The 15546-nt window shown below is 34.9% G+C and overlaps 1 protein-coding gene across 3 annotated transcripts in view; it reads left to right on the top strand.

Moving 5' to 3' along the window:
- GMPS (guanine monophosphate synthase) overlaps window positions 1-15546 on the top strand; it is an 89627-nt gene that overhangs the window by 31496 nt on the left and 42585 nt on the right. For all 3 annotated transcript variants that reach the window (XM_082624653.1, XM_082624654.1, XM_082624655.1), the window contains 2 exons: window positions 4790-4887; window positions 7548-7651. In XM_082624653.1, the coding sequence (XP_082480779.1) occupies window positions 4790-4887; window positions 7548-7651 (202 nt within the window). The remainder of the gene's footprint in view (window positions 1-4789; window positions 4888-7547; window positions 7652-15546) is intronic.

Here is a 15546-nt window from a genome sequence, read left to right as displayed (position 1 = left end):
AGTGAACAGACCAATACATTTTCTAATAACTGTCTCTGGAGCTTTCAGTAAAGGAAGGAAACATAAATCAATGTTCACGTAAGAATGTGAATATTTTTATTATTCCTACTCTTGATACAAGGGCAGAATATTAGAAATCACTGGTCTGCAAAACAGCTTTACCAGATTTTGCTTCTTGTTAATTGATTGTTATGGTTTTCCATTGATTTAGAGGAAATGCTGACTAAAAATATATAAAATACAAAATCTATAATAATGGATATTTTCTTATCTAGGCAACAAGAATTTTATAGTAAAAGGTTCTTTCTCCCCTGTAATGTGCTTCGAAAAGTCAACTGGTGATTATAAATTTGACTTGGATAATAGCTTATTTTTAGATTTTCCCACCTAGTATTCTAATATGTTTTCTCATAAGAGCCTGTTTCCTGATCAGATTGAACATTGGAAATTGGCTGACTTTTTTTTTTAAATATGTCTTTGCCCCATGATGTAATGTATTTACATAATTTATTGATCTTCCTTACCGGAGTAGTCAATATTAATCATAAAGTACAACTAATAATTACAATTTAAAAAAAAGAAAGTTTTGGCCATGCCACACAGCATGTAGGATCTTAGTTCCCCGACCAGGGATCAGACCTCTCCCCCAGGCTTCCCTGGTGGTGCAGTGGTTGAGAGTCTGCCTGCCGATGCAGGGGACACGGGTTCGTGCCCCGGTCTGGGAAGATCCCACATGCCGCGGAGAGGCTAGGCCCGTGAGCCATGGCCGCTGAGCCTGTGCGTCCGGAGCCTGTGGTCCACAACCGGAGAGGTCACAACAGTGAGAGGCCCGCGTACAGCAAAAAAACAAACAAAAAAACAAAACCTGTCCCCCTTGCATTGGAAGTGTAGAGTCTTAACCACTGGACAGCCAGGGAAGTCCAGCACAACCTGTAATTAAATGGTTTTTAGTATATTGAGAGGTATTATAACATTTTGTAAGGAAGAGTCTCACAAGATATTTTTTGGCACCCACTTAGAGTGAAATAGGTCTGGAAAATGCTCCCTTAATTTAAATGATAGTGGCTGACTGTTTCTCCATTATGTCAGTACCCCCTTATAATTGTAAGACCACATTTTTCTGTCATTCAGTAGGGGTCTGTGATAGCCGGAGCCTGGCCTGCTTATGTTAAATGCATAAAAAATTTTGCCTTTGTCATCTGAACTTTCATAGTAGTATAAGGGAATAGGCTGATCTTGCTTCTTTGGGCAGAAATTGTCTTTCTATAAAATACTGATAAATAAATAAATAAACAAACAAACAAATAAATAAATAATACCATGTAGCTAATATGCTGTTTGTAAAGGACTACCGCTTCTTAGTGACTCTTAGTTGAGTAATTTTAGCACCAAAGTTCTCACTCTGGTATATACCTTTGCCCCTTCCATGGCATCCTGAAATTTTAGTTATTTCAGTGTCTTCTGTACCATCTTTTGCCATTAACTCTTTTCAAGAGTCTTTCTGATTGCTTCCTGGTAGTTCTTTGCTTTGGAAGAAAAAAGTCTGTCCTGCTCCTTGCTCCCTTTACCTCTATTACCGTTTATGCCCCACTCAGCATAAGAAATAGAATATTAAAGAGTTTTAAAACTCTCTTCATGCTTTTTTCCATTCTACATTCTTCTCTCTTCCTGCAAGAGGTAACACTTTCCTGAAATGTTATTCATTCCCTTTCTTTTATTTGTAGCTTTATACATATTGTATTTCTAAATAATATTTTACTTAGTTTTGCCTATTGACCTTAATATAAGTGAACTCATACTTCATGTATTTTCATTTTTGGTTTTGAGATTCATTAATTTTATTTTCACTACTGAGTTTATTGTTTGAATGTAGCACAAATTAATTATACATTCCACTGTTAGTATCACTGGTCTTTTCCCAGGTTTTTGCTATTACAGATACTGCCATGAATATTTTTGGACTCTTCATCTGGTGTTGTACATAGACAGACTTTTCTCTAGGCTAATCATTAATTGAAATGCCGAGTCTCAGCTTCACGAGGAAATGATATTTGCCCCCAAAGTACATTCCCAGAGCAGTATATAAGTATATAAAAATTCTTTCTGCTCTATATCCCTGCCAGGCCTTGACAAGGTCAGCTTTTTTTTTTTTTTTCCTGAATTTGCCTAGCTGAAGAGGTATTAAATGACATCATGTTGTAGTTTTAATGATCATTTTCCTTATTTTGAGATTCATGTGTTTATTTGCCATTAGTCATTAGTGTCTGCTTTGCTGTAAAAGCTTATTTGTGATTTTTTGCACCTTTTTCTGTTGAATTTTTTAGATTGTTTTTATGTATGCTGGATACTAAACTTTTGCCAATCATATATATTGCCTATACCTTCTAGACTGTGACTTCTCTCTTCACTATAATTTCATTTTTTTTTTAAAGAAACATCTTTATTACAAGCATTTGGCTTCTTTATAGACTCCCACAGGTTTTTATTGGTGGAATTTCCTCCCGTTTCCCCCTCCCAAATCTAAGATTTATTTTAAAACTTTGGCATATAAGACAGATAAGAGGGAAGCTGACCCAATTAGAGTGGTAGACCTAGTAGACTTACAGGGGTGTTTTTTGAGGCATTTAGGACCTCGAGGTTATCAGGAATCCATACTGAAAACCGTTTCCTTAAGTCAAAATAGAATATTAAAACAAAATTTTAACAAAGTAAAGTGTTTTACTCTACATAAAGTTATTCCCTCCTCCCACACACACACTTAGCTGGTCTTTCAACTCCTTGTATTTTCACCCTTAAGTAGCATACATAGTCAGGAATCAAGAATAAGCATGAAAGCCTTCTGAACAGGTGACATAGCTTTAAATTTTACTTCAATTTTACTTTTACTTGTAAAAGCCTTTAATTTAGACTGTGAACTTTTAAATTGTGTAGCGTTCCAACAGCTTTGGTTATCTTGATCATTCAGCTGTCTTCTAATTAAGAACTGCAAATTAGAGGAGGCAGAGGTTCACAAGGTTCATTGAGTGGTGTAGAGGAAAACATTCATTTTTCATTCAGCAAATTTGAATGACTGACTGCTCTGGGCCACATACTTTCTTAGGCCCCTGGGACTGTGAATAGACCTGAAGACATGGTGGGGGGAGAGAACACGGTCAGCTTCAGTAATCACACCAGTTTGAATGGCTGGAGTAGAGAATGACAGGGAAGATGAGAAGTGAAATTAGACGGGGGCAATGTACTGAAAAGTCTGTTCCATATTGGACTTTATCCTGTAGACAAGGAGTCAGCAAACTGTAGCCTGCTGCCAAAGCTGGCCCACTGCCTGTTTTTGTATGACCTGCAAGCTAAGAATGGTTTTTATGATTTTAAAATGGTTTTTATGGTTGGAGTTGAAAAACATTTTTAAAAAATTATATTTTGTGACGTGAAAATTAAGTGAAATTCAAATTTCAGTGCCCGTAAATAAAGTTTATTGGAACACTGCCACATCCAGTCCTTTAAGTATTGTCTGTGGGTGCTTTTGTGTTAACGACGACAAGAGTTGAACAGTTGCTCCAGAGACAGTAGGGCCTGCAAAGGCTAAAATACTTACTCTTTGGCCCTTGACAGGAAAAATTTACCAACCCAGATGTAGATGATAGAGAGCCATTAAGAATTTAATAATGGACTAACAGAATCATATTTATACCTTTGTAGCTGACATTCATAGATCTCTAGAATATAGGCTGGAAGATAAGCAAGACTGGAGGCAAGGGGACTGATTAGACTGCAGCAGTGTTTCCTAAACTGTGTTGGTTAAGGTGCTGCAGAAAGTGTTTTACTTATGAGTCTTTAGTTTGGGAAATACCGGGTTAAACAAGGATTAGCAGGGTTTTTTTTTAACTGCTGGACTTAACCCAAACCTTTATTGCAGGGAGGTTAATTGTGAATGTCTAAGAGGAGAATGTAGAGGGCAGCATTTGCTGATGGTTTTGAAGAATATGCCATTGTGCATCACAAGACTGAACATTTATTTAGCCCTCTGCCGACTTTTCTGTTGGGGGCTGGGTCAACCTGCATCACATATTGTTGTGGCAGGTATCTTATGACATCTGTTGTGGAACAGACATACCAAGATGGGTTGTAGTGATTTTATTGATGCACATTTAATGTTCCTAAAAATCTTGTGTGTGTCTGGTGTTGGGGGTGTTTTGGACATACGTAAGTGATAAATAAGAAGATTGACACAAGAAGGGTCAGAATGTAGAGACCACTTAAAAGTCTGTAGGTGTATGGGATTTGAACAAATAAATTTAATTGAAAGACCATATTTTATTGCTTATCTCATCTCCACAGGACAGCCTTTTGCAGACTTTCAGACTATTCCTTTGGAGCCAAAGATTAAACAGTTTGGAGGAATTTATATCTGCCTGGTTTTAATACCAACTAGGTACTTTCTAAGCTCAAAGTGCCTTTTAAAATGCTTTAAAATTAAACAGATGTAAGTGTTAAAGAAATCCCTATTTTTAACAGTGAATTAAAGTACCCTAAATGGAAAATTTGCCAGTGTTTAGGAATTTGACCTGAGGTTAATTTTTATTAATTTAGTTTTGTTTTATAACTATGCCTTTTAAGAACTTTATAATTATATACAATAACACCAAGTTATCTACAGTTATCAGACTTCCTTTATTTTGGGGGCACAAATATAACAGCTATCCTAAAAATAAGAAACATAAATTATTAATGTAAGAAATTGAGTAATTTTCTTTTGATTTATATTAACATCAATTTATTTTCTCTTGAACAGATGATGAATAAGGTATTTGGAGGTACTGTGCACAAAAAAAGTGTTAGAGAAGATGGAGTCTTCAGTATTAGTGTGGATAACACATGCTCGTTATTCAGGTATTAAAGATATTTTTAGATCAATAAGAATGTTAGTAGATTAACTAACTTACAGCTGGGAATGTTATTCTTCAAAATTGGAGATCTGTAATTCTTAGACAAAATTAAGGCCACAGTAGTGGCCAAAGGTGTTAATTGTCATATTTGTCTTCCAGTTGAGTGTTAAGACAGCAGCAGATCGCAGTGATGCTAATTAGGGATAAGAAAAGCACTTAATGACATAATTTAAAAGTACCTGTGCAGTCTTGAACTCCTCTTTGGGACAGCATATTGTGATGCCAACATTTGTAGTTTTCCCTTTTCACTCTTTTAGTAGAGTGTGATTCTAAACATTAGTATGACAGACGTGGCAAATGGATAATGTTTTAAACTGTCCTGCATTTGTATACGTCTTCCTCTACCATGTTCTTGCTCTGGGTACTTAGCAAGCTACCCATTGCTGGACCCATTACTAAATATGTGTTTTATTTCCCTCTTCCTCACTTTCTCTACTGTATCTGAGCATAACTATACTTTGTGTACTGTCTTTAATACAGTGAATGTATTAATTTATTTTATTGCTAGGTGATAATAGATTAAGTACAGCAGCTCTAATGTATTTGAAGATTAGTGAATGAGCTGTTCATTGGCTTTCTAGAATCATTTATCTTCTGCCTTACTAAAAAAAAATAGCTGAGTTTTCATTCAGCTTCCTGAAAGACCAGAAAACTTAAGTTTTAGTCACTTGCTTTCTTTTTTAGGGTTTTCTGATGTTTTGGATATAGCCCATTTAGGTGGACTATTGATAGAGTTACTCACTTTTTTTTTAAACTAAATTTCATTTTTATTTAAAAATCACATTTCTCCCTAACTGCATTCAATCTGTAAAACACTGGCTGATGTCAGCTAATGTTGTTTTTATTATCATTTCTTATAACTGTGCTAATTATTTTTTATAGATTCGTTTATTAACATATTCTTACAGCCTCCATTGAGTTGTGCCTAAATTAATTCTTAATGAATAGTGTTCTCCAAATCGGACAGATCAGAAATTTTAAAATTCAAGTTAAGAACTTTTATCTGAAATGGAGATTTCCCAGTTTTTACACAGAACTGGCTGTGGCTGGCTTTTCTTTAATACTGGAAAGAACAAAAATAAGCATATCTGTATTCAAGTATTCTTGTTTTCAAAGGGGTAGTAATAAAAAAAAGCCCGAGTTGCTCAAAATAATTTTAAGAACTGAAGCTGCTCATTGCCAAAATACGTTTTTGAAATCCAGTGCTTGTTCTACTTCATAATGGAGAGGTGTTGCTTACATTGATCTGTATCTCAAGTGACTACTCTTGAGAACTACTTCAGGAATCTTGCTGGTAGAAGGTGATACTACGGGAGGCTTTAAATGTAAAGATCTGGTTAAGATTTAAAGTTTTTCTGTCTTTGTAGATCTAAAATCCTGGTACTCACAACCTACACAAATCCTAAGTAATAGTGATGACAGTAATAACAACCGCAAAACATCCTTTTGCTTTTAAAGTACTTTATCTTCTTGCTTTATTTAAAATTTTTTACTTCTTAATATTATTTAATACCAAGTCCTTGTTCAGATTTTTTCATAATGTAAAAAATATCTTTATGGTTGATTTGTTTGCATCAGGGTCCAAAGAAAGTCCACACAATTGCATTTGATAAATGTTACTTACATAGTTTTAATCCATGCCATTAATTACTTCTGTCCTTAAGATAAATTCCAATGAGATATAATTTTGAAATTATTATCTTATAGCCTCTTGAAATTGTGTGTGTGTGGTGGTGGGGGACGTTATATTACCAACTTTATTTATTTATTTTTTACTCACAGACTTAGAGAACGAACTTAGAGTTACTGGGGAGGGGGACGGGCTGGGGGTGGGGAGAGTCAGGGCGTGTGGGACTGACATGTACACCTGCTGTATTTAAAATGGATAACCAACAAGGACCTACTGCATAGCACAGGGAGCTCTGCTCAATATTATGTAACAACCTAATTGGGAAAAGAATTTGAAAAAGAATAGATCCATGTATATGTATAACTGAATCACTTTGTTGTACACCTGAAACTAACACAACATTGTTAATCAACTATACTCCAACATAAAATAAAAAGTTAAAAAAAATAACTTTATATATTGTTTCAGTTTTCAATTTTTATGGATTGTCTTTTTCTGAAATTTATTATTGTTATTTGCTTTATAATGGACAGAATAAGTTTAAATTCTAGCAGTGTTGCACTGTTACATACTTTCTCTCTTTTCTTGATTTACACACAGAAGAAGCTAGTATTTCTAAAGCAAAAAACTACCAATTATAAGATGAATAAGTTCTAGGAATCTTATGTACAGCATGTAGACTACAGTTAACAACACCGTATTGTATATTTGAAAGTCGCTTAGAGAGTGGATCTTAAATGCTCTCACCACACACAAAAAATGGTAACTGTGTGAGGTGGTGGATATGTTAACTTTTACTGTAGTAATCATTTCACAATATATATGTATATGAAATCATCGATTGTACACCTTAAACTTACATAATGTTATATATGTTATTATGTCTCAATAAAGCTAGAAAAAAATAAAGCAAAAGAATCCATTAATCATGTCTAATAATTAAGCTATTTGTGTATTGTTTTATTTTTTATTAGGGGCCTTCAGAAGGAAGAAATTGTTTTGCTTACCCATGGAGATAGTGTAGACAAAGTAGCCGATGGATTCAAGGTTGTGGCACGTTCTGGGAGTATAGTGGCAGGTAAAAATTCTAAAACTTTTGCAAATTTCATTGTAAAAAATTTATCTGAGAAGCCTATAAGCATATGTTTCTGTATGAGGTACTGTTTTTGATGTTTCTTATTTTTTTAAAGATACTGTAAATGTCATAGGGTCAACCATTAATTTATGAAGGGTATTTAATATTAGAAGGATTATTTAGAAGTCACTTACTAGTTTGCTCTGAAATACTTTTAAAAATATTTATTCTAATATGTTTTCCAGACATAAAATACAACTACAACTCAGGAAAAATTTGAGAACTGTTTACCTCTCCATCATGCTGTATTCATAATTGTCCTTTTTTTATGCTTTTCTTAGGTATATATAGGCATGTATCTTGGATGCTGTAAAACACCAGACTAAGCATTCAGGGCATTTCTCTGAACCAGGGTTGGCAGACTATTACCTCTGGGTCAAATCCAGCCTGTAGCCTGTTTTTGTATGTTTAGGAACTAAGAATGATTTTTACATTATTAAAGGGTTATAATAAACAACAGGGGCTATATGTACGTGTCCCACCAAGCTTAAAGCTTATACTGTCTAACCCTTTGTAGGAAGTTTGCCAACGCATGCTCTAAACCATTTTTTGTTCTCTGTTTTTTTGAGGAAGAGGAGTTAATTTTCTGGCAGTTTGTGATTTTTTTTTTTTACTTGCTTACTTGAATAATTGTAATGTAAATAATCACCGGTAATCCTGGATATCTGCAAAAGAAAAAAGTGGGGTTATCAATAAAGTTCTTGTTTGATATGCTACACCTAAAAAGTTGAAAAAAAATTCGTAATGGATAAATTGAGTATTCTACCTGCAGTTACTTAACAGATTAATGTATTAGCATAGGAATTATCAGGAATGGTTTTTATATTGACGGGTTTTTATTTCGTATATGAGATCAATAGTGGTAGATGAGCTTATGTATTTTAATTCATTTAACAAATATCTGAGTACCCACATGTGCCGGGCACAGTTCTAGGTGCCAGTGAACAAAATGGACAAAACCTCGTTTAATGTTATAGTTGGTGAGGGCAGAGATGGGGGAGGGGTGGGACAGACAGAACACAGATAAATACAAAATAAGTCAGGTGTTAGACGTGTTTAAATGCACTGAAAAAATAAATAGAAGAGAAGAGTGTTGTGGAATGTGTGATTAGGACTGTTACTGTTGTAGATAGGGTATTCAGAGATGGAGATGGTGTTCCTATTAGATGATATGAGACATGGAGGAAGTAAGTGCTGACCCTTTTGGATATTTAGGGAAAGAGTAAATAGCAGTACAGAGTTCCTGGGATGGGACCTTGTTTAAGAAACAGCAAGGAAGCCACATGGTTACAGCAGAGTAAGCATGGAGTGTGTGGTAGAAGATGAGGTCAGAGAGGTTGTTGGGAACCAGAACACCAGGACTTTTGAGACCACTGTGAAAATGTTGGCTTTACTCATAGTGAGGTGGAGTTTTTAACAAAGGAGAGAGAGACACAATCTGATTTCAGGATTACCCTGGCTGCAGTGAGGAGAAAAGAGACTGTTAAATGTAGAAGCAGAGACCAGCTAGAAATCTATGGTAGTAATCAGGAAAGGAGACTGTGTAAGAAACCGGGTGGTAGAGGTAGAAGTGCTTAGGAGTGATTGGGTTCTCATATAGATCTTGTACATATTTTGTTAGATTTATACCAAAGTATTTGATTTGGGGGGGGACGTGCTAATGTTAATTGTATTTTTAATTTAAATTCCACTTGTTCATTGCTGGTGTATGGGAAAGCAATGAACTCTTGTGTGTTAACCTTGTATCCGGCAACTTTGTTGTAATCATTTATTCTATTTCCTTTTCTTGTCCTATGGCATTAGCTAGGACTTTCATTATGATGTTGAAAAGCAATGGTGAGAGGGAACATCCTTACTTTGTTCCTGATCTTAGTGGGAAAGTTTTGAGTTTCTCATGGTTAGGTATGATGTTAGCTGTAGGCTGTAGAAGATAGTCTTTATCAAATTGATGTCCCCCTCTATTTCTAGTCTCCTGAGAGTTTTAATCATGAATGGGCATTTGGATCTATTTCATATGCTTTATCTGCATCTATTGATATGATCATGTAATTTTTCTTCTTTAGCCTGTTGATGCGATGGATTACAGTAATTGGCTCTATTTCTAACAGAAGGATGTTGAAGTATCTTAACTGCAGTAGTTGATTCATGTATTTCTCCCTATAATTATATCAGTTTTTGCCTCGTCTATTTTGTTGCTTTCCTGTTAGGTGCATACGCATTAAGGATTATTATGTCTTCTTTAGGAATGAACCCCTTTATCATTATATATATGCTCCTCTTTATCCCTGATAACTTTTCTTGCCTGAAGTTTGCTCTGTTTGACATTAATGTATCTACTCATGCTATCTTATAATTAGTGTTATCATGATATATCATTCTCTATCCATTTACTTTTGATCTGTGTCTTTATATTTAAAGTGGATTTCTTGTAGACAACATATATAGTTAGGTTTTCTTCTTGATCCACTATGACAACCTCTGTCTTTTAATTGAGGCATTTAGACTATTGGAGTTTAAAGTGATTATTGATAGTGTTGGATTAATATCTACCATATCTGTTACTGTTTTCTATTTGTTGTCCTTGTTCTTTGTTCTTATTTTTGTCTTCTATTCTTTTTCTGCCTTTTGTGGTTTTAATTGGGCATTTTATGTGATCCCATTTTCTCTTTTCTGCATATCAGTTCTATTTCTTTTTTTACTTTTTTTAGAAAAAGTTGCCCTAGATTTTACAATATACATTTACAACTAACCCAAATTCTCTTTGAAATTACACTGTACCACTTCACAAGTAGTGTACCTTATAATAACAAAATAAACCTAATTCTTTCCTCTCATCCCTTGTACATTGCTGTCAGTTCATTTCACTTATAAGTAAGCATGAATAAGCATATCTATCTATAAGCATACATAAATGTATCACTGTTGATATTATTCTGAATACAGTTATCTATTACATCAATTAGGAAGAAGAAAATTTTAATTTTACCTTTATTTATTCCTGCTCTGATACTCTTTTTTATGTATATCCAAGTTTCCGATCTTTATCATTTTCCTTCTCTCTAAAGAACTTTTTTTTTGAATTTTATTTTATTTATTTTTTTTATACAGCAGGTTCTTATTAGTTATCTATTTTATACATATCAGTGTATACATGTCAATCCCAATCTCCCAATTCATCCCCCGCCGCCACCACTTTCCCCCTTTGGTGTCAATACGTTGGTTCTCTACATCTGTGTCTTTATTTCTGCCCTGCAAACCGATTCCTCGGTACCATTTTTATAGGTTCCACATAAATGCATTATTATACGATACTTGTTTTTCTCTTTCTCACTTACTTCACTCTGTATGACAGTCTCTACATCCATCCACATCTCTACAAATGACCCAATTTCATTCCTTTTTATGGCTGAGTAATATTCCATTGTATATATGTACCACATCTTCTTTATCCATTTGTCTGTCGATAGGTATTTAGCTTGCTTCCATGACCTGACTATTGTAAATAGTGCTGCAGTGAACATTGGGGTGCATGTGTTTTTTTGAATTATGGTTTTCTCTGGGTATATGCCCAGTAGTGGGATTGCTGGGTCATACAGTAATTCTATTTTTACTTTTTTAAGGAACCTCCATACTGTTCTCCATAGTGGCTGTATCAGTTTACATTCCCACCAACAGTGCAAGAGGGATCCCTTTTCTCCACACCCTCTCCACCATTTGTTGTTTGTAAATTTTCTGATGATGCCCATTCTAACTGGTGTGAGGTGATAACTCATTTTAGTTTTGATTTGCATTTCTCTAATAATTAGTGGTGTTGAGCAGCTTTTCATGAGCCTCTTGGCCATCTGCATGTCTTCTTTGTAGAAATGTCTTTTTAGGTCTTCTGCCCATTTTTGGATTGGATTGTTTGTTTTTTTTTACTGTTGAGCTGCATGAGCTGTTTATATATTTTGGAGATTAATCCTTTGTCCATTGATTTGTTTGCAAATATTTTCTCCCATTCTGAAGATTGTCTTTTTGTCTTGTTTATAGTTTCCTTTGTTGTGCAAAAGCTTTTACCTTTCATTAGGTCCCATTTGTTTATTTTTGTTTTTATTTCCATTACTCTAGGATGTGGATCAAAAAAGTTGTTGCTGTGATTTATGTCAAACAGTGTTCTTATGTTTTCCTCTAACAGTTTTATAGTGTCTGGCCTTACATTTAGGCCTCTAATCAATTTGAGTTTATTTTTGTGTATGGAGTTAGGGAGCGTTCTAATTTCATTCTTTTACATGTAGCTGTCCTGTTTTCCCAGCACCACTTATTGAAGAGGCTGTCTTTTCTCCATTGTATATTCTTGCCTCCTTTGTCAAAGATAAGGTGACCATATATGCGTGGGTTTATCCCTGGGTTTTCTATCCTGTTCCATTGATGTATATTTCTGTTATTGTGCCAGTACCATATTATCTTGATTACTGTAGCTTTGTAGTATAGTCTGAAGTCAGGGAGTGTGATTCCTCCAGCTCCGATTTTTTCCCTCAAGACTGCTTTGGCTATTCAGAGTCTTTTGTGTCTCCGAATTTTAAGTTTTTTTGTTCCAGTTCTGTAAAAAGTGCCACTGGTAATTTGATAGGGATTGCATTGAACCTGTAGATTGCCTTGGGTAGTACAGTCCTTTTCACAATATTTATTCTTCCAATCCAAGAACATGGTATATCTCTGCATCTGTTGATATCATCTTTAATTTCTTTCATCAGTGTCTTATAGTTTTCAGAGTACAGGTCTTTTAATTCCTTAGGCAGGGTTATTCCTAGGTATTTTATTCTATTTGTTGCAGTGGTGAATGGGATTGTTTCCTTAATTTCTCTTTCTGATCTTCTGTTGTTAGTTCATAGGAATGCAAGAGATTTCTGTGCATTAATTTTGCATCCTGCAACTTTAGCAGATTCATTCTTTAGCTCTACTAGTTTTCTGCTGGCATCTTTAGGGTTCTCTATGTATAGTATGTCATCTGCAAACAGTGACAGTTTTACTTCTTCTTTTCCAATTTGTATTCCTTTTATTTCATTTTCTTCTCTGATTGCCGTGGCTAGGACTTCCAAAACTATGTTGAATAATAGTGGTGAGAGTGGATATCCTTCTCTTGTTCTTGATCTTAGAGGAAATGCTTTCATTTTTTCACCATTGAGAATGATGTTTGCTGTGGGTTTGTCATATATCGCTTTTATTATGTTGAGGTAGGTTCCCTCTATGCCCACTTTCTGGATAGTTTTTATCATAAATCGGTGTTGAAGTTTGTCAAAAGCTTTTTCTGCATCTATTGAAATGATCATATGGTTTTTATTCTTCAATTTGTTAATATGGTGTATCACATTGATTGATACGCATATAGTGAAGAATCCTTGCATCCCTGGGATAAATCCCACTTGATCATCATGTATGATCCTTTTAATGTGTTGTTGGATTCTGTTTGCTAGTATTTTGTTGAGGATTTTTGCATCAGTATTCATCATTGATATTGGTCTGTAATTTTCTTTTTTTGTAGTATCTTTGTCTGGTTTTGGTATCAGGGTGATGGTGGCCTCATAGAATGAGTTTGGGAGTGTTCCTTCCTCTGCAGTTTTTTGGAAGAGTTTGAGAAGGATGGGTGTTAGCTCTTCTCTAAATGTTTGATAGAATTCACCTGTGAAGCCATCTGGTCCTGGACTTTTCTTTGCTGGAAGATTGTTAATCACAGTTTCAATTTCATTACTTGTGATTGCTCTGTTCATATTTTCTGTTTCTTCCTGGTTCAGTCTTGGAAGGTTATATCTTACTAAGAATTTGTCCATTTCTTCCAGGTTGTCCATTTTATTGGCGTGGAATTGCTTTTTATTGGCGTGGAATTGCTTGTAGTCGTCTCTTAGGATGCTTTGTATTTCTGCGGTGGCTGTTGTAACTTCTCCTTTTTCATTTCTAATTTTATTGATTTGAGTCCTTTCCCTCTTTTTCTTGATGAGTCTGGCCAATGGTTTATCAATTTTGTTTATCTTCTTAAAGAACCAACTTCTAGTTTTATTGATTTTGCTATTTTCTTTGTTTCTATTTCATTTATTTCTGCTCTGATCTTTATGATTTCTTTCCTTCTACAAACTTTGGGTTTTGTTTGTTCTTCTTTCTCTAGTTCCTTTAGGTGTAAGGTTAAATTGTTTATTTGAAATTTTTCTTGTTTCTTGAGGTAGGGTTGTATTGCTATAAACTTCCCTCTTAGCAGTGCTTTTGCTGCATCCCATAGGTTTTGGATCATCGTGTTTTCATTGTCACTTGTCGCTAGGTATTTTTTGATTTCCTCTTTGATTTCTTAAGTGATCTCTTGGTTATTTATGTTTAGTCTCCACGTGTTTGTGTTTTTTATGTTTTTTTTTCCCTGTAATTCATTTCTACTCTCATAGCGTTGTGGTTGGAAAAGATGTTGATATGATTTCAATTTTCTTAAATTTACCAAGGCTCGATTTGTGACCCAAGATGTGATCTATCCTGGAGAATGTTCCATGTGCACATGAGAAGAAAGTGTAATCTGCTGTTTTTGGATAGAATGTCCTATAAATATCAATTAACTCTATCTTATCTGTTATATCATTTAAAGCTTGTGTTTCCTTATTAATTTTCTGTCTGGATGTTATGTCCATTCGTGTAAGTGAGTTGTTAAAGTCCCCCACTATTATTGTGTTACTGTAGATTTCTTTTATAGCTGTTAGCAGTTACCTTATGTATTGGGGTGCTCCTATGTTGGGTGCATATAGATTTGTAATGGTTATATTTTCTTCTTGGATTGATCCCCCCTTGATCATCCTTCCTTGTCTCTTGTAACATTCTTTATTTTAAAGTCTATTTTATGTGATACAAGTATTGCTACTCCTGCTTTCTTTTGCTTTCCATTTGCATGGAATATCTTTTTCCATCCCCTCACTTTCAATCTGTATGTAGGTCTGATGTGAGTCTCTTGTAGACATTATATATATGGGTCTTGCTCTTGTATCCATTCAGCGAGCCTGTGTCTTTTGGTTGGAGCATTTAATCCATTCACATTTAAGGTAATTTTCGATATGTATGTTCCTATTACCATTTTCTTAATTGTTTTGGGTTTGTTTTTGTAGGTCCTTTTCTTCTCTTATGTTTCCCACTTAGAGAAGTTCCTTTAGCATTTGTTGTAGAGCTGGTTTGGTGGTGCTGAATTCTCTTAGCTTTTGCTTGTCTGTAAAGCTTTTGATTTCTCTGTCGAATCTGAATGAGATCCTTGCTGGCTAGAGTAATCTTGATTGTAGGTTCTTCCCTTTCATCACTTTAAATATGTCCTGCCAGTCCCTTCTGGCTTGTAGAGTTACTGCTGAGAAATCAGCTGTTAACCTTATGGGAGTTCCCTTGTATGTTCTTTGTCGTTTTTCCCTTGTTGCTCTCAATAATTTTTCTTTGTCTTTAATTTTTGTCAAATTGATTGTGTGTCTTGGCATGCTTCTCCTTGGGTTTATCCTGCCTGGGACTCTCTGCTCTTCCTGGATTTGGATGGCTATTTCCTTTCCCATGTTAGGGAAGTTTTCAACTATAATCTCTTCATATATTTTCTCGGGTCCTTTCTCTCTCTGTTCTCCTTCTGGGACCCCTGTAATGCAAATGTTGTTGTGTTTAATGTTGTCCCAGAGGTCTCTTAGGCTGGTTTCATTTCTTTTCATTCTTTTTTCTTTATTCTGTTCTGCGGCAGTGAATTCCACCATTCTCTCTTCCAGGTCACTTATCCGTTCTTCAACCTCAGTTATTCTGCTGTTGTTTGCTTCTAGTGTATTTTTCATTTCAGTTATTGTATTGTTCATCTCTGTTTCTTTGTT

The sequence above is a fragment of the Mesoplodon mirus genome (genome assembly GCF_964341445.2).
Source record: "Mesoplodon mirus genome assembly, chromosome: 6".
Taxonomy (NCBI): domain Eukaryota; kingdom Metazoa; phylum Chordata; class Mammalia; order Artiodactyla; family Ziphiidae; genus Mesoplodon; species Mesoplodon mirus.
This window is presented reverse-complemented; position numbering and strand designations above follow the sequence as displayed.